Below are 18,167 nucleotides of genomic sequence, written 5' to 3'. Positions count from 1 at the left end.
TGCGTGCTGAGTAAGTGCTAAGAATCTGAACTGCGGCTGCGCTGACTTCGCTCGGCTGCCGCTGTCGCCCCCGAAGCCACCAGGCCCTCCTGGGACACGGCTGACTTCGAAGCTTCATTGGTTCTTGTCTGTGATGGAACTTTGTTGATTTGGAACTTTTGTCAGTTTGAGCTATTTGCTTTGCGACAGATGCATTTTTCATCTTTACACCTGGCTGATTTGTGCGTAGTGTTGCTGGAATTCGTTCTTCACAGAGTCTTTCTTCCTTAAGCAGCTTACTTTGCGAGGCTGTTGATGTGTTTAGTTGGTGCTGCAATGAGCTAACGTCTGTGGGAGCCCTTGGAGTTCTTCTCAGAGCCTGCAGGAAGCGCATGCTTTTAACTGTGTATAATGAGGGCAGGTATGTGTCATGGGGTGGGTTTGAGTTCAGTAGATAACTAAATAAGATGGTATGTTTGGCTCCAAACTGGCTCTTACAGGCCCAAGGTTCGTGTGCCTGGTGCTGCAAAAGCCAGTGTTGAGTAAGTCAGTGTTTGGAGCAGGCAGAGGTGTATTGATTGAGAAGGCCTTGCTAGCGGAGGCGGGAGAACTGATTCTCACATCCTTCTTAGAAAGACTGGGCTCCGTCCTCTCTTACTGTTAAGGGACAGGAGGGGGGCACGGCGAGGGGCGCTTGCTGGCCAGGGCGGCCAGACCCAGGGGTGGAGGGGAAATGTGGGCTTCCCAGGCCCTTTGTTCCAGCCGCAGGGACGTCTGTGAGTCTGAGGACAGTCGTCACTTGTGCTGTTGCCTCGCGGCGGAGCTGACAGGGGCTGCTCTGGTCCGTCAGCCTCTCGCAGCAGGTGCAGCCTGCAGGCCGTCTGAGGGAGGGAGCGTTGCAGTCCAGTACCTTCTGGAAGAACTTTCCAAAGAGGAAGTCAGGGAATGTTCTGACTCTGACAGACATCACAGGGCTGTGTTTGGTCTCCTAAGGGGACCCCTTCACATTGGGGTGGTGCCCTTCCTGCTCCCCATTCTCCCACACAGACTGGCCCCGTGGGAGGGCCAGGCTCGTGCTTTGTTGAACTGCACCCTGCCCTGCAGGCTCCCCCTGGCACGTGACCCTGTTCTCTGCACGCGCTCTGTCCCAGCCCCGCACTCCTGCCCCGCCTGCCTCTTGGGGTCAGTGACCTGGTCAGCATGGTTTGGGGTTGACCCTAAGACTGGTTTCATGCGTCTCTGCCCAGCCCGGGCTCCTGAACGCTGCATCCGGTGCTGGGCTCTGTGCCTTTGGCTATTGCCTCTTTGCATAGGAGCGTTTGCTGTGTGTGGAAATGTTAGTATTTTATAGACACAACCCTGTGAAAATATCCTGTGACCGAGTGTTCTCCAAACATCCGATTGTTGTTCAGTTTCTTGGCCTGTTGAGTGAGGCGTCCTCTTCTGTTACAGGATAGGAGAGGGGCTCGTCTCCCCCGTCTGGTGGAACTGGGGTTCTTGGGGTCCCACTGGAACGAGTATTTCAGGGGCCCCGGGGCGTGAGCAGGGCAGAAAGCTGTGTTTCCGTGGGACGGGCCCTGGGTTCCCAAAGCCCCACCTCCCTTCGTCCCGTCATAGACGTGCAGCTGGGCGGCAGCAGAGCGAGCAGCAGGGCCCCTGTCCGGGGGGTCTTGCCCTGTGGGAGCCGGGTCCAGCCCAGCACCCGCTGGCTCAGCTTGTGTCCCCGCAGGCCACCGTCCATTGCGTGTGGGGTCCGCATGGCCACATGGCTGTGGAGGCAACACAGGCAGGAGCCAAACCAGGGGGCGTAGGAGCCAAAAGCCACGCAGGGCGTGAGCTCAGAGCCTGGGAGCGAAGTCCTTGGTCAGGGCTCCTCTTCTCTCCCAAGTGCGCTCGGCGGGCGGGGCCGCACCCGCTCCGGCCAGCCAGGTCTGTCCCGGAGCGACCGACACGCCGGCACTTCCCTGGCACCGGCATGTGGCCCCGGGGCGGGCAGAGCTGCGGCTGGTGAAGCTGCCCAGGGACACGGCTGAGGGTCTGGCTTTCCCGGCTCCTTTCCCGCGAGGAGCGGCGAGCGGACGGCAGCGGCGTCACCGTGAACACCAAGCCGGGCTGTCCTGGTGGAGTGGTTACCCGAGTGGCACTCCCGCCGCAGCCGTGGCCCCTGAGGACGGGACGGCTCCCTGTGGACGGGGCGGCTCCCTCCCTGTGGACGGGGCGGGTCCCTCCCTGTGGACGGGGCGGGTCCCTCCCTGTGGACGGGGCGGCTCCCTCCCTGTGGACGGGGCGGCTCCCTCCCTGTGGACGGGGCGGCTCCCTGAGGACGGGGCGGCTCCCTCCCTGAGGACGGGGCGGCTCCCTGAGGACGGGGCGGCTCCCTCCCTGAGGATGGGGCGGCTCCCTGAGGACGGGGCGGCTCCCTCCCTGAGGACGGGGCGGCTCCCTGAGGACGGGGCGGCTCCCTCCCTGAGGACGGGGCGGCTCCCTGAGGACGGGGCGGCTCCCTCCCTGAGGACGGGGCGGCTCCCTGAGGACGGGGCGGCTCCCTCCCTGAGGACGGGGCGGCTCCCTGAGGACGGGGCGGCTCCCTCCCTGTGGACGGGGCGGCTCCCTGAGGACGGGGCGGCTCCCTGTGGACGGGGCGGCTCCCTCCCTGTGGACGGGGCGGCTCCCTCCCTGTGGACGGGGCGGCTCCCTGAGGATGGGGCGGCTCCCTGTGGACGGGGCGGCTCCCTCCCTGTGGACGGGGCGGCTCCCTGAGGATGGGGCGGCTCCCTGTGGACGGGGCGGCTCCCTCCCTGTGGACGGGGCGGCTCCCTCCCTGTGGACGGGGCGGCTCCCTGAGGATGGGGCGGCTCCCTGTGGACGGGGCGGCTCCCTCCCTGTGGATGGGGCGGCTCCCTCCCTGTGGACGGGGCGGCTCCCTCCCTGTGGACGGGGCGGCTCCCTGAGGACGGGGCGGCTCCCTGAGGACGGGGCGGCTCCCTGAGGACGGGGCGGCTCCCTCCCTGAGGACGGGGCGGCTCCCTGAGGACGGGGCGGCTCCCTCCCTGTGGACGGGGCGGCTCCCTCCCTGTGGACGGGGCGGCTCCCTGAGGACGGGGCGGCTCCCTCCCTGTGGACGGGGCGGCTCCCTGAGGACGGGGCGGCTCCCTCCCTGAGGACGGGGCGGCTCCCTGAGGACGGGGCGGCTCCCTGTGGACGGGGCGGCTCCCTCCCTGTGGACGGGGCGGCTCCCTCCCTGAGGACGGGGCGGCTCCCTGAGGACGGGGCGGCTCCCTCCCTGAGGACGGGGCGGCTCCCTGAGGACGGGGCGGCTCCCTGTGGACGGGGCGGCTCCCTCCCTGAGGACGGGGCGGCTCCCTCCCTGTGGACGGGGCGGCTCCCTCCCTGAGGACGGGGCGGCTCCCTGAGGACGGGGCGGCTCCCTCCCTGAGGACGGGGCGGCTCCCTGTGGACGGGGCGGCTCCCTCCCTGAGGACGGGGCGGCTCCCTCCCTGTGGACGGGGCGGCTCCCTCCCTGAGGACGGGGCGGCTCCCTGTGGATGGGGCGGCTCCCTCCCTGTGGACGGGGCGGCTCCCTCCCTGTGGACGGGGCGGCTCCCTCCCTGTGGACGGGGCGGCTCCCTGTGGATGGGGCGGCTCCCTGTGGACGGGGCGGCTCCCTCCCTGTGGACGGGGCGGCTCCCTGTGGATGGGGCGGCTCCCTCCCTGTGGACGGGGCGGCTCCCTCCCTGTGGACGGGGCGGGTCCCTCCCTGTGGACGGGGCGGGTCCCTCCCTGTGGACGGGGCGGCTCCCTCCCTGTGGACGGGGCGGCTCCCTCCCTGTGGACGGGGCGGCGCGGCTGGGGTCTGGCACGGCGGCCGTGGCGGCTGTTCTGTGTGGTGCCTCAGCCGTTGGGGTGTGAGGTTATTTGGGGGCGCTGTGGAACGCTCACCCTGTGGATTTCCCTCCGAGGGGGGTGTTTTCTGTTTGTAGCGTCTTGTAACCCGTGGGCCTGAGCTCCGGGCGATGGCGGTGTTTATTTGGTGTGGGGTGCCGTTCGCACGGGTAAGGCGCCCACCACCCAGGGGCAGTGAGGGCCCGGTGAGCCCATCTCCCGGCCGGAGGGCGTCGCGGCGGAAGGGCCTGGGTGCGGGGAAGCGGCTCCTCACCGCTGAGCTTCCTCAGAGGCTCACGCTCGTTCCTTCCGTGTTGGCGCTGGCTGGCCCCACGGTCCGGCCCACGCTGCTGCTCACGGCGTGCCCGTCGCTGCACAGGGCTCACGCCTCCTCTGGCTTCCGCATCCCCGGAAAGAGCTGCCCTGGGGAGTACCTAGTGCATCCTGTTCACCGTCTCCTCTCCGCCAGGGAGGCTTAGGGACTCCACCCGCCGCCCTCAGAGAGCCGCGGCAGGAAGTGGGGAAACAACCGGGGATGGACGCACAGGAATGGTCTGCGTGTGGATTGGTGGTGTGGCAGGCAGCGCCAGTGAGGCCTGTGACAGGCTCCTCCCCCTCCCCCTATCCCTCTCCCCTGCCTCTCCCCTCCCCCTCCCCCGCCTTTCTCCTCCCTCATCTTCCTCCCCTGCCTCTCCCCTCCCCCATCTTCCTCCCCTCCCCCTCCCCCGCCTCTCCCCTCCCCGTCTCCCCCCTGCTCTCCCCTCCTTCTCCTTGGCCTCTCCCCTCCCCCTCTCCCCGCCTCCTCTCTCTCCCACCTCCCCTGATTCTCCCCTTCCCCCCCCCTCCCCCCCCCCCCCCCCCCCGCCTCTTCCAGGTCCCTGGTGCTGTCCAGCCCGGACTCCCTCCTCTGCATCCCCCGAGTTTGTCTGCGCCGCTCTGGCCTCCAAGGTTGGGCTCGCCCTGCACCACCGGACACCCGCCCAAAGGACTTGCCTCCCGCTGAGCTCCCCGGTCCCCGTGGGTGGCCGTCAGCATCCCATTCTGAGTCCCGGGAGAGACCAGCTCCTCGGGGACTCTGATCTGCGAGGCTGCGTGTGGGCAGGGGCTTCCGAGGGCTCTGAGCAGAGGGGTCCTCCCAGGAGGGCCCAGCTCGGCCACTCGCCTCTCAGCCTCGCGCGGTGGAGTCTGCGGAGGGGGAGCTGCTGGCGGCCTGCGGGTGTGTGACCTGTATCCCTGCCTCTGCCTCCTCCAGGGAGCAACGCCTGTGTGCCCCGGCCCTGCAGCCTGCTGTGCCTGCCCAGGGCCAACGGCAGCAGGACCTGCCGGTGTCCAGAGGGGGTGCCGGCCACCGAGCTCCAGGCCGGGGACCTGCGGTGCGAGTGCCCCGCGGGCTATCAGCTGAAGAACAACTCCTGCGTGAAAGAAGGTACGCGCCTTCCCTTCCTCCCCCTCCCGTCCCCTTCCTCCCCCGCCCCCCCCCCCCCCGCCCCCTTTCCTCCCCTTGTGCCCTGTGCTCTCTGTTCCCTGATGTCTTTGAGTTCTTGAAATGCCCTCGGTGGAAACAGCACCACTCAGCGCCTGCACGCACCTGGCTCAGGGTCCACCTGGGATTTCAGTCCTCATTCAGGACAGCCCTGAGCTGTGACTTAAAAACTAGAGGCCTGGTGCACAAAACCGTGCAAGGGGCTCGGCCCTCGCAGCCACAGCGGCTTGCCTCAGCCCTTGCAGCCCCAGCTTAATCCGGAAGGTCATCCAGAAGGATGTCTGGAAGGTCGTTTAACTGACCAGTCTAATTAGCATATTACGCTTTTATTATTATAGATAAGAGCTTGTGCTTTGGTTTAATGTTGTGAGAAATGCTCACCTGTCCGAGTTAAAATAACGGACTTGGAGACAGAAGTGTGGCGCAAACGAGACCTTTAATACGTTCTTGCAAGAGCGGGAGTGGGGACAGGCCAGGAGCAGTGATCACAGGCTGTTATCTGGAGGCTGTGAGTCCCTCCTCCGGCTCCTCATTGGCTGAGCTCCAGGGGGTCACCTGTTCCCTCCTAGGTCGCCTAGGTCTGCTCTCTCCCATTGGGCCATTTAAAAGAACGGGCTGAGGCCTTTTCCAGTTGCCTCCCCCTCCCCCTGTCTCCTTGAGGTGGGCACCTCGGGAGTTTCCTCCATGATGCCGGCCACGCCCACCGTTCTTGGTTCTCACATCCTCTCCCTCCTCCCCACGTCCTGTTTGCCCTGGGGACGCAGTGACCGCTCCCACCCAAAGCTGGCCCTGCTGGAGGGCCCACAGAGGCCCACTTCCCACAATGCCATGTGGCAGGCCCTTGAGGCTGCCTTTCTCTGGTCTGGCCACTTGCTGTCCTCGCTCATCCCTCACCCACGCTCTCCAGCTTCCTTAAGGGGACCGACTGGATTGGGAGAAAGAACTGGTTTGACTCCCCCTCCCTCACCCCACCCACCGCCTGAAGTGCCCTGAGCTTCCGGCTCAGTGCCTCAGGGCCTGGCGCCCCTGTTTCCCGGTGCGGCCAGTGGCTGCTGCAGCCTCCCCCCTCTCACCCTTTGAATTTGAATGCACAGATCCTGAACTTTTTCCTGTCTAATTTTACCCTCCCCACTTCCCTGGTCCTCAGCCTCTGTTTCTGCCCGCGAGGTGAGTCCTGGGGGCCTTGCTGGGAAGCACCCAGTTCAAGGCCCGAGTTTCCTCTTCCTTGGGCTCCAGGCTCTTTGCTTTGTGAGGTACCCCTCCCCCCCCCGCCCCCACAGCCGCTTAGTGAGGTCACCTCTGGTCTCTGAGAAAGACAAATGGAGGAGGACGAGCCTCCCTTCAGGCTCAGGAAGCTCTTCCAGGCTCTGGAGGGCGTTTGGGAAGAGTTGACACCAAGTCCCGGGAGAAGGGTCCAGGCTCTGTGTCCCGTTAGAACACCCGTGGTCCCCAGACTGAGGCCGGTGGTCACGGGTTCTGGACCTCACTAAACAACGTGCTTTTTGTGGAGGGTCACACTGCTTGCTTTAAAGAAAAACCCTCACGGCTTGTAAGGAAAGCCTTTATAACACACTTGGTTGGTAAATTGAATGCGTGTAACTACATAGGGTACATGTAGCCATGGAGACATGGAGCACGTGTGTTTGAATACCGTGCAGATGCCGTGTGTGCAGGAGTAATTAGTGTTCTGACATCGGTATATGGTTTCTCTCCCACGAGGCCCAGTTGGTGTCATCACTGTCCTTGTTCACCATCGGGCCCGCTGCACAGCCCCTCCTGGCCTCTCCTTGAGGTGTGACTGGACGAGCGAAGAGGCCAGCGAGGCCCCGACCTGCGTGCCCCTCCCTCCTGCTTTACCCCCAGGCATGCCACTGAGGAAGAGAAATGGACTCGGAGAGAAGGGCCGGTCCCTGAGTGGGAGTAACCCTGGCTTTGTTTCTCCCGCCTCCCGCCCACAGAGAGCGCCTGTCTCCGCAGCCAGCATCGCTGCAGCAACGGGAACTGCATCAGCAGCGTCTGGCGGTGTGACTTTGACAACGACTGCGGAGACCTGAGCGACGAGAGGAACTGCCGTGAGTCCCTGCGGGCCGAGTTCTGAGACGTTAGGCGTTTCCTGTTACACAGAAGGCTGCTCAGCTCCTGGGTGGGACTGGCCATCTAGGGCAGTGATTGTCGATCTTGTTCAGCTCATAGCACCACAAACTAAACCAAAAGACTGTGTTTTGCTGACCTGACAAAAGCAGCTGTAATTTGGATTCATTCACACCGTGCCGGGTGGCTGTGTGTTGGCTGTTGTTGTGTTTTTGTTGGACAGTCTAAGGGAAGAGAGGCCGGTGCCCCTGACTGACAGGTAGTGTGTGCTGTAAAAATGCCTTTGGCATACCGGCCGAGAATCGCTGGTGCAGGGTGCTGGCTCGCCCGTCATGGGTGGTGATGCATGTAAGCCATCCAGAGAACACACCTTTGTATACCCAACTAGATACGTATTGTTATTTAAAACAGACCCGCACGTATCAGTTGACTCCATCGTTGTAAGAGGTTACAGATAAGCATCACGTGGCGGAAGGCAGGAGTCGGGCAAGCTGGTGGCGGGCAGTGACCAGGTGGCGCCTGGATCTGTGAGCTCGATGCTCGCCTTTTTGGAGGTGGGCCAGGTGCCACCACAGGCAGCGGGTGCTGGCTGCCTGGGCTCCGGCGCCATGTGCCATCCCAGTGTGGTCTGGCAGGTGGGGACGTTGGTGTGTGTGCACATACGTGTCGTCTTTGGACAGTGTAAGTTCTACGGCCTCCCCGCTGAAGTATCCGATTCTGTTGAGCAGGGTTTACAGACAGATTTAGCCTCTTTAGTCAGTTGTTGGTAGCTTTGCCCTCTGTAGTCAGTAAAATGTTCACACCTTCCTCAACAGTATTTACGGAAGACCTTGTTCCGTCTCTGTATGGGGCCCAGGGGCTACTGGGAGCTGGATGGGCACCGTTTCAAGTCTGAAGGGGAATTATAAAGCAAGCAGCCTGCCCTGGCTGGTTTGGCTCAGTGGATAGAGCGTCAGCCTACGGACCGAAGGGTCCTGGGTTCGATTTCGGTCAAGGGCACATACCTTGGTTGTAGGCTCCCCGCTGGGCCAGGCCCTGGTCGGGCCTCGTGCAGGAGATAATCAATCGATGTGTTTCTCTCACATAAATGTTTCTCTCTCTCTTCCACTCTCTCTAAAAAAAAATCAATGGAAAAATATCCTCGGATGAGGATTAAAAATAAGTAAATAAATAAATGAGCAGCCAGCTGCCCTGGAGAGATGAATGTGAGGACGGGGAGCATGGGGCACCCAGGTCAAACTTGGGTAGGTCCTCCCACAGAGCTGCAGGTGAGCAGAGGTGACGCGAGCGTAGGTGGGGGAGCAGCAGGGATGAAAGCTGCAGGGCAGAGTGGATGTGGCCTGGCCTGGGAACGGGGGGTCGCAGAGACCTGGCCGGGAGCCTGGGCCGGGGCGTGTGTGGGGCTGGAGCAGCAGGCGGTGAGAGCTCGCCGGAGGGAGGGGACCGTCGGAGGGACGGAGGGACATTCCCTCTGGAGAAGTGAGCCGCGGGCAGAGGAATCGAGGGGAAGGACCAGCGCTGGGACCCGGCAGCGCATGGTCACTGTTCTGAGGAGGGTGCTGGCGGCTCTGGCTCTGTGTCACCTGGTCTCTGGCAGGTGTGCACGGCGGGCATCCACTGCAGAGGCCGTGCTGGTTCCCAGCCGCTCCGGGACGCAGTTTGAGAAGCAGGGAGCGCCCCACACTGCTCCCCCTGCAGGTCGGGCACACAGACCAGGCTCCCGGAGCAGCCCGGCCTCGGGGCACGCCTTGCACACAGATCAGGAGAGCACCAAAGGCCGACTTCGGGGAGCACTAGCTCTGCCTGTGGTTTCTGTTCTGCAAACCGGCACTGAGAACCCCCTCTCCCTCCAGAGGCTCAGGAAGGTCTGATGTCTGTGGGGGAGGAGCCAGAGCGCCTTAAAAAATGACAATAAACTCAGCAGCATCTGAGCTGAGCTGGAGCGGAGTCTGTCAGAGCAGGGGGAGGGCCTGCTCCCCAGAACCTGCACCCTGCAGGCACATTGCCGCCCTGATGCGGCGCCGTGGAGGCAGAGGGAGGGGGGTTTTGTGACCCGTGTCCGGGAGCAGGGACTCCTCCTGGGTCTCCGTGGAGGCAGAGGGAGGAGGGTTTTGTGACCCTGGGTCTCTGGGCTGTGGTTCTGGCTGCGTAGACTAGTAGGTCTCTTGGGCTCCGGTTTTGAGAGAAAGACCTCCCGGCCTCTTCAGGGGCGCTGCCTCCGCCAGCCCGAGCTCTGCCACCAGGGAGGGTGCAGCGGGCCCGGGTCCTGTTGGTGAGAAGGTCCGCCTGGTGACCTTCCCGGGCCTGAGACTTGCTTCCCACTGGGCTCAGCCCAACCAGTGAGGTGGGTGCGGGCTGAGGAGCAGGGAGCGGAGCCTCTGCCGTCTGCTTCCCCACTGAGGAGGCGGAGAGCAGCCGAGGGCACGAGGACCCACTGGGAGGTTAGGGAGGCCTCCTGCCCACTGCGGGGGGGGGGGGGGGGGGGGGAGGAGGAGTGCCGGAGGGAGCCGGGGAGGGGCTGCAGCGCGCCGCCCTCCCTCAAACAGCTCCTGTTTGGGCTGTGTCGGGAGCTCGGGGTTAGATGTGCAGCCCCCCAGCCTTGGCATCGTGGCATGTGCCCTGCCTCCCACCACACGCTCCGTCACAGAGAAGACATGGAGCCTCAAGTGAGAGTGCCGGGCCGTCCACCGCGGCGCTGCCACAGCTTTTCACCTCATGGCGTTCCCCCCCCACCCCCCGCCCCTCCCCGAGAGCGCCCCTCCCCAGGCCTTTCCTGCAGGCTCTGCTCCCAGGGGCTGTGCTCCAGCCGAGACAATTGCTGTTTAAAGGGGGAAGCTAATTCCGTCTCACTGAGGCCGAGGGCACAGGGATGGTGAGGGGAGCAGTGACGTTATGTTTCACCCCATTTGGTGCCTCTGACCCACACGTTTTCTCACCCACCATCATGGGGAGGCCGCGGGGGGGTATTGTCTTCGTTTAACAGGCGAGGGCGGGAGCCAGGCTGACCCGCGTGCCTCTTCTCCTGTTGTTGGGCATCCTCCCCAGGATCTTCCCTCTGACTTTTAGGGAGAGAGGGAGGAGGGCGAGACAGAGGAAGCCTCCACGTGAGAGAAACACATCAGTGGGTTGCCTCCTGCACGCACCCGACCAGGCCCGGCCAGCCTGCAACTGAAGTACGTGCCCTTGACCGGAATCGAGCCCGGGACCTTCGGTCTGCGCGCCGATACTCTATCCACTGAGCCACACCGGCCAGGGCTGCCTTTCCCCCCTTCACTGTGGAGCGACAGAGGCTCGGGGTCACAGTGAACTCTTGGGGGCGGCGGAGCCAGGGGTGACACCCGACTTGACTGCAGAGCCCGTCGCTGCTGCAGATCCCACCTCCCCTCGTCCTGTGTGCACAGGCGGAGGGGCAGCTCCCGGGGTTTTCTCGGTAAAGGACTTCCGGCCACTTCCTTGGGCACCTCCCATCTGAGGGGTCTCGGAGGTACCCCGCCCGTCACTTGCTCTCCCAGCCAGACGCGCCCGGACGCCGTGGTGGTGAACACGGGCTCCCGGGCGCTTCCTCCCTGAAACTCCCCTCCCAGCGGGCGCTGGTGTTCGGGGAGTGAACGCACCGGTGAGTGTGTCCTCTCTCTCTGTCTCAGCCACCACCGTCTGTGACCCGGAGACGCAGTTCCGCTGCCAGGAGTCGGGGACCTGCGTCCCGCTCTCCTACAAATGCGACCTGGAGGACGACTGTGGCGACAACAGTGACGAGAGCCGCTGTGGTGAGGGACGGAGGCCGGGGCTGCTGGGAGGCCGCCGGGGATCTGACAGCCACGTGGGAGTAGAGGCCCCGCGGCCGGACCCGCCGTGCACGCAGCGGGCCGGGCTGGCTCTGGCGCAGCGCCCGGCTCACCGCGCAGGGTGCCGTGCGTGTGGCCGCAGCAGTGAGGGGGGTTCTGAGCGAGCCCAGGGCTGGTCAGAGCCCAGCAGATGCCACGCCTCCGGGCGGCTGGGAGGTGAGCCTCCTGAGGACACAGATCCGCACCTTTGTCAGCTGTGTTATTTTCTTTTTATTTACGTTTTATTTATTTCAGAGAGGAAGGCAGAGGGGGAGAGAGCCAGTCCGGGGGCCGAGCTTGCATCCGCAGGGCCTGCTCAGCAGCAGGTGCCGCCTCACAGGGACTGAGGCTCCTGTCTGCCTCTCAGCGCGTTTTGGGGTGAATTACACACATTTTTCCATCTTTGTAGAAACATGAAGTTCCAGAGCAGTCTTTGGGATGCACACTGTTTCCCCTTCATCCCGCCACCTCCTCCTCCACACGAGGGGTTCAGTGCGGGGAGTTTTGCTCTGGGGGGAAGGAAGCTGTGTGGTTGCATTGCTGGCGGCCTCTCCCTCCCTCCTGGCACGTGTTTGACCATTGAAGCCACAGCAGCGTCAGATCCCCGCCCCGTTAGCGGGTCCTCAACCGCCGGAGGGCGGGGGCCACGGACCCTCTGCAGGCCCAGCCTCTTCGTGCGTCACCAGCGAGGCCGCCACCCTGGGCCAGAGGCTTGGCTGCTTCTGTTGTTGAAGCTGTTCTAAAATTCCATTTCTTTTTTAAATGTGTGTTTATTGATTTCAGAGAGGGGGAGAGAGAGATGAACGTAAGAGAGAATCATCAATCGGCTGCCTCCTGCACGCCCCACACTGGAGGTTGAGGCCGCATCCCGGACATGTGCCCTGACCAGGAATCGAACCCGGGACCTCCTGGTTCACAGGTCGACGCTCAACCACTGAGCCACGCTGGCCGGGCTAAAATTCCATTTCCAGGCGCTGCTTCACTGCTGTGCTCAGGACACCGACCCGGCGGCGTAGCCTCCTTCCAGGGCCTGGCGGGCCTGCTGCCCCCTCCCTCCGGCACAGCCGCAGCCAAGCAGCAGCCCCGCCCCCTCTGTGGGCAGCGTCAGCACTGACCCTCCCCGAGCTGAGCGCCCTCAGGACTGTTCATTGCTCCTTTTCTGGGCCACAGGCTCCGTCTCTGGAAGCTTCTGTGTCTTTAAAGTTCTGCTTTGTGGGCAGCGGGGGGTGCTTCCCATCCTCCCCCCAACAGGCGTTGGAACAGGTTTGTCAGGTGCACGGAGCCGGTGGCCGGCTCTTCCCCAGAGGCAGGCGGTGAGGGGCCTCCTCGTTCTCGCCTGCCGCCGGCCGTCGGGGGCTGGGTGCGCTGTGACCCCCGGACTCCGCAGCCGGGCCGGACCCGCGCTGTCCTCACACCTGGCTTCACCCGCAGAGACGCACCAGTGCCGGGACGACGAGTACAACTGCAGCTCGGGCCTGTGCATCCGCGCCTCCTGGGTGTGCGACGGCGACAATGACTGCAGGGACTGGTCCGACGAAGCCAACTGCACGGGTGAGTGTCCGCACGCGGTCCTGGGCCCTGCTCCGCTCGTCTTGGAGCCCTGCGGGGGCCCAGATACCACCCGCTCAGTGCTCTCCACAGCGGGCCGGCCGCCGCAGGACGCATGCAGATCAGCCGTGTCCTGCAGTGAGGGCGTCTCGCTGCGAATGGTGCTCAGTGAACGGAACGTGTCCCGAGTGACACGGCGTTGGGTTGTGTGCTGGCTCAGGCTGCGCTTCCTTTAGGGCCAGCAGCTCACAGCCGGCCCCTCATTGGGGGCCAAGTGTGGGGGCACTGAAGTGGCTCCTGTTTCTGAATCTCGGTGCATCGGGGTTCCCCGACATTGAGAACCTAAACGGTGCTTGCATCTCTTTGGGGTGAGAGTTCATTAAACATGAACTTGGAGACAGCACGTGTGTCAGCGGGAGGCTGACGGTGTGGTGTGAGGTCGAGGTGCTGTCCTCATTCTGCTGAGTAAGGGTTCCTCCTGTGGATTGCACAGCTGTTGTGGCTGGCGGAGTGCATGGAGGCGTGTGCAGCACGGTGGATGGGGGAGAGCAGGTTGGGGAAGTTGTGGAGGAGTGAAAAAGTACTTCATTGCCTCGTGGGGATTTTCCCCGCACCCAGCGCGCAGCTGTCCTTCAGTCCACCTCGGCGCCCTCCGTCCCGTGGCCGCGCTTCCACACCGCTTCCCGACGACTCGCCTTCCTCGCCGCCCATTGTCGGAAGTGGGTGTGAGCTCGTTGAGACGTGTGGCCTGTCACTTCACTGCCCCACCAAGTCAGCTGTGCTGAGCCCAAGATCACAGGTCAGGGCAGCTGACCTGCCGACCCCAGCTGCTCTCGGTCTGTGCGGGCCGTGCTCCTTGCTCTTCCTCTCCCCCCTCTGCTTCCCACCCCTCTGGCCGGTTTGACCTTGAACACTTGACTTGTGTGCTGTTACTGCTGCTCTCCGTGTGTGCTTCGCCCGCTCCCTCTGGCCCGGACCTGCCCGGCTTCAGCATGCTTTCGTCCTGACTGCACGCAGTGCCCACACTTACACGTTAAACACTGACTACTTAGTGTTTTGTTTCACAGTTCAGAAGCCTGGAGTCAGTGGTTCTTGCTGTTTCCTAGTAACAACTTCCTCAGGGCACCTCCCTGTGCTCCGGGTACCTTCGCTCTGTGAGCAGCGCTCCCCTGGCCGGCAGTGTAGCGGAGCGGGAGCTCTTAAGGTTTCGTTGGTGCAGTTGCGCCTTCGCTTCACTCGCGAGCCTGGCTGCAGTCCCTTTCCATGGCGTCTCCCGGCGCTCTGTTGGCTCCCGGCCTCCTCCGGGCTGACGTCAGTCCTGGTGCGTTACCTGCTGAGCAGTGATCGGCACCGTGTCCCGGTTCTCGGCAGCGTTTTATCTCGTGTGCGTGTGGTGGGCCGGCTGTTGTGATGCAGTGTCGCTGCCGCGCTGTGGAACCTTCCTCGGCTGGTTTCTTTCTAAAGTGGGAGGGTTTGCCGTTTTCCTTGGTCCTGGACATGGCAGCCTCGTCCTCGCGGCTGTGTCTCCCGCTCGCTCAGGGCTCGTCCCGTGGCCGCAGCCGGACTCCCTTCTGCCGCTCACGCCTCCGGGGCCTGTGCTGTCACTTCATTTCCTTTCTCAGATTTCCCTTCTAGCTCAGCCGTTCTCTTCCGCTACACCTCATCTGCTCTCCCACACCTCAGCGGAGCTGTTTTTACTTCCTGTCTTCCGTCTCCAGAATGTCTGTCCGATTCTCGTTAGATAGAACCTGACCTTTGTTTGTCCGCGCCCTCGATGCTCTGTGTTGATCCTAGCGTGTGGCCCGGCTCACGCCCCGGGGGTGCGGGTTTGTAGCCATGAGGCGCGGCTCCCGCATCGCAGCAGTCAGGGTGCCCGCCTGCGGTTCCTGGGACGGGGTTGCGGAGCCCGTGCTGAGTGTGGGACAGCGGCCTCCGGGAGGAGCGCGGAGTGTTCTGATTTCACGACTGTGACTCCTCAGCTCTCCCAGTCGTTCCGTCACCGTCATCTTGCCGTGCGAAGGATTGTTCTTGACCCTCCCCGCAGTCCTTAGTCTGTATCAAAGCCAGTCCCCTCACCCTTACCTTCAAAGAAGTTACGAACTGAGCACACCCGGTGTACCGGGCCCTCGGTCTCGGGGAGCTCGGGGTTCCTCGGAAGACGGAGAGGCAGGAAGGAGCGTCCCGGCGCGCGGGATCGTGCGGACCGTCAGGCTCTGCGCTCGGCCTCGGTGGGGTCTGGCGGGCTCCACTCGCCGCTCAGAATTCCTGCCTGGAGACTCCGAGAGCCCTCCAGAGTGTTTCAGTTCGACATGAAGCGCGTGGGCCGAATGCAGCGAATAGTCCAGTGGAAATGAGCTCCGGCGAGTGTCCGTGAGCATGAGCGAGGCTTTGTTTAAGGGCTGTCAGACCTGGAAAGCCAGCAAATCAAGATGTTTCCAGGCAGCGGCTGTTCCCGGGGCAAAAGCTCCTGTAACGTGCATGCCACACGTACCCCTCTTAGCAGAGGGAGGTCGTTGTAAAGACCTGCAGTGGACTCCGGGTGCGAAGTCGGATCCTGAGGCGTGTGTGGCCTGGTGTGCATGCCGTCAGGCACAGCGTGACCTTCAGAGCGGTGAGGAGGCAGGTACGGCCACCTGGCGGGAAAGGTCAGGCTTGTGTTTCAGACGATTGCAGACCGTAGCCCAGCTCCAGGAGGCGTTCTCGAGGGCATGGGACCCATCTCCCAGCCGTGGGTAGTGTGTTACGCACCATCTCGCCTGGATGAATGGCCGCCGTTTGCGCCCCACGGCCTGTGTGTTGGTTGGTTTCTTTGCCTCCTCCCGTTGTGAACGTCCTAGCCGGTAGTTAAACCGGCAGCAAGCCCGTCCGGCTCGGTTAGGCTGTTCGATGCCCGTGGCAAAGGGGCGGGCCTGGCCGCCGCAGGAAGGGGCAGACAGGAGCACTGGCGGAGGGGCAAGTAGGGGTGCTGGTCGGGTTTAAGGCCGAGAGCGTACATTTGACCCAGGCTTTTTTAAAGTTTATATATTCTTATTGACTTCAGAGAGGAAGGAGAGGGAGAGAGAGAGAGAAACATCAGTGATGAGAGAGAACCATGGGTCAGCTTCCTCCTGCACGCCCCCTGCTGGGGGTCTGCAGCCCAGGCGTGTGCCCCTGGCCGGACTGAAACACGGACCGATGCTCTGTCCATTGAGCCAGGCCTTGCCCAGGGCTCGGAGCTGTTCCTGAGTGACGTCCTGTGGCGCAGTCCACGCGGGCCCAGGAGGTGTCCGCGGACCACGCGCCCGCCGGCCCTGCCTCTGCTCTGCGGTGGCTGCGGGGGGTGCCGGGCATCCTGGTTGCCGGGCAGACGTTGTCTCGACGGTCCCGGTTCTGGGGCTCACTCGCCTTGTGATTTTGGAAAATCTCTTATGCTTTTTGGACGTGAGGTTTCCACGTTTGGAATTGGGTAGTTTATTGAGAATTCTAAAGTCACGGCCCTTCCGAGTGGACAGGTCCTTGGATGGCAGGACAGCGGATGACACACCCTGGAGGGTGCTGGGGGTCCGGCCGGGCTCCTGACACCGCGGGAGTCTCCGGGCGGCGGAGCCGGCAGGAGCGAGGGGTTTACGTGGGAAGTAAAGTAGCGAGGACGAGTGGAAGCGCGGGCTCGGGCCCTGGGCAGCCTGGCCTGTGTCTCAACCTCTGCGCCCCGTTCAGTGGCAGCAGGGAATGCCACTCCCCCTGGTGGTGGGAGCGCAGGCTGGTAGCAGGTACGTCTGCTGGTGTAGCACTGGGGTCCCACCGCCTCAGCTCGCCGCCCTGCAGGAGGCTGCGCCCGCCCCTCCCTTCAGGCCCCAGGCAGCCCCCTCCTGGGCAGCTCCTGGCGGTCGAGGGTCGAGGGGGAGCGAGAGGAGGGTGCTGACTGCTCTCTCTCCTCATTGCCGGCAGCCGTCTACCACACCTGTGAGGCGTCCAACTTCCAGTGTCGCAACGGGCACTGCATCCCCCGGCGCTGGGCCTGCGACGGGGACCTGGACTGCCAGGATGGCTCCGACGAGGACCCCGTCAGCTGCGGTGAGTATGCACGCCAGTCCCTCCTGCGTGTCTCTAGCATCCACCGCTCAGGGAGAGGCAGGACATGAGCACTGCCCTGCTGTGCCCGGGCGCCCACGCCAACTGCTAAGTGTGCCCACACTGACAGCTAAGTGTGCCCACCTGACAGCTAAGTGTGTCCACGCCGACAGCTAAGTGTGCCCACCTGACAGCTAAGTGTGTCCACCTGACAGCTAAGTGTGCCCACGCTGACAGCTAAGTGTGTCCACGCCGACAGCTAAGTGTGCCCACGCTGACAGCTAAGTGTGCCCACCTGACAGCTAAGTGTGCCCACCTGACAGCTAAGTGTGCCCACCTGACAGCTAAGTGCCGTAGGACACACGGGTGTGGTGCAGCCAGTCCCGCAGGCACCTGGCGCACGGCTTTCTGTGCGGCTTTGAAGGACGCAGTGGAAGTAGCTGGTACTTTGTGACTCGGGCTTCTCTGCTGCGGCCTCAGAATGGCTCACTGGCCCCAAATAGACCTTTCTCCGTATAATTGACGTAAAAAGAATCCCGAGATGGCCAACCGCCTTCACCACAGAAACTCCCACAGAATGGCTGCCACAAAAGCACGAACAGAGAATGCTGCTTGACACCAGGGTGTCCAGGCGCCCGCCCTGCCTCCGCCCGCCGTCTGCAGAAGCCTCCCGTGCTGCCTCGGCTCCGGTGCTCATAGAATTCTTGGCTTCCGGACAGTTGTCCAGCACCAGCGGGGTCCGCTGGCCTGACTGGCACTGTTTTCCCCGAGCTACTTGCCTCGGACCGCGCAGGTTCAGGGCTCAGTCCTGCAAGCCCCCTACCCCCCACTTTAGTGCCGGTCCCAACCCCAGCTTCCCCTCCTCTCCTGCGCAAAGCTGTGAGCCTGGGCTCCCAGGATCCCTGCCTGGGTTTGGTCATTTGCTGAAACGTCTCACAGACCTCAGAGAAACACTGGTTATCATGGAAGGGGTGACGGAGGGTGGAGGCGAGTGTTGGATGGAAGAGGGGCACGGGGCAGGCGTGGGAAGGCGGGCAGAGCTCTGTGCCTCGCCCCAGCCCCCAGCCCACCAGCGCTCAGCAGCCTGGACGCCTCTGAGGCCTAGACTCTGGGTTCTATGGAATCTTCACCACACGGCCCACCTGGCGCTCTCCCCGTCTCCATCCTTCTCTCCTCCTGGAGCAGGGTGGTGGGTGGCCCCGACTCTCTCCCGTGGCTTCCTGATGTTGTCCAGGAGCCGCCCAGTGTGATCTAAGAATAGGACACTCGTGTCACCCAGGAAAATGCAAGGGTTTTAGTAGCTCTGTGCC

At 63.4% G+C, this 18,167-nt stretch overlaps 1 protein-coding gene across 1 annotated transcript in view; it reads left to right on the top strand.

Annotated features, from left to right (window-relative positions):
• The window catches only part of SORL1 (sortilin related receptor 1), a 159,467-nt gene that overhangs the window by 90,514 nt on the left and 50,786 nt on the right, over positions 1-18,167 (top strand). The window contains exons 22-26 of the mRNA XM_054712585.1: positions 5,114-5,287; positions 7,303-7,416; positions 11,080-11,202; positions 12,691-12,810; positions 16,735-16,860. Of these exons, the coding sequence (XP_054568560.1) occupies positions 5,114-5,287; positions 7,303-7,416; positions 11,080-11,202; positions 12,691-12,810; positions 16,735-16,860 (657 nt within the window). The remainder of the gene's footprint in view (positions 1-5,113; positions 5,288-7,302; positions 7,417-11,079; positions 11,203-12,690; positions 12,811-16,734; positions 16,861-18,167) is intronic.

Source organism: Eptesicus fuscus, chromosome 23, assembly GCF_027574615.1.
Source record: "Eptesicus fuscus isolate TK198812 chromosome 23, DD_ASM_mEF_20220401, whole genome shotgun sequence".
NCBI lineage: Eukaryota > Metazoa > Chordata > Mammalia > Chiroptera > Vespertilionidae > Eptesicus > Eptesicus fuscus.
This window is presented reverse-complemented; position numbering and strand designations above follow the sequence as displayed.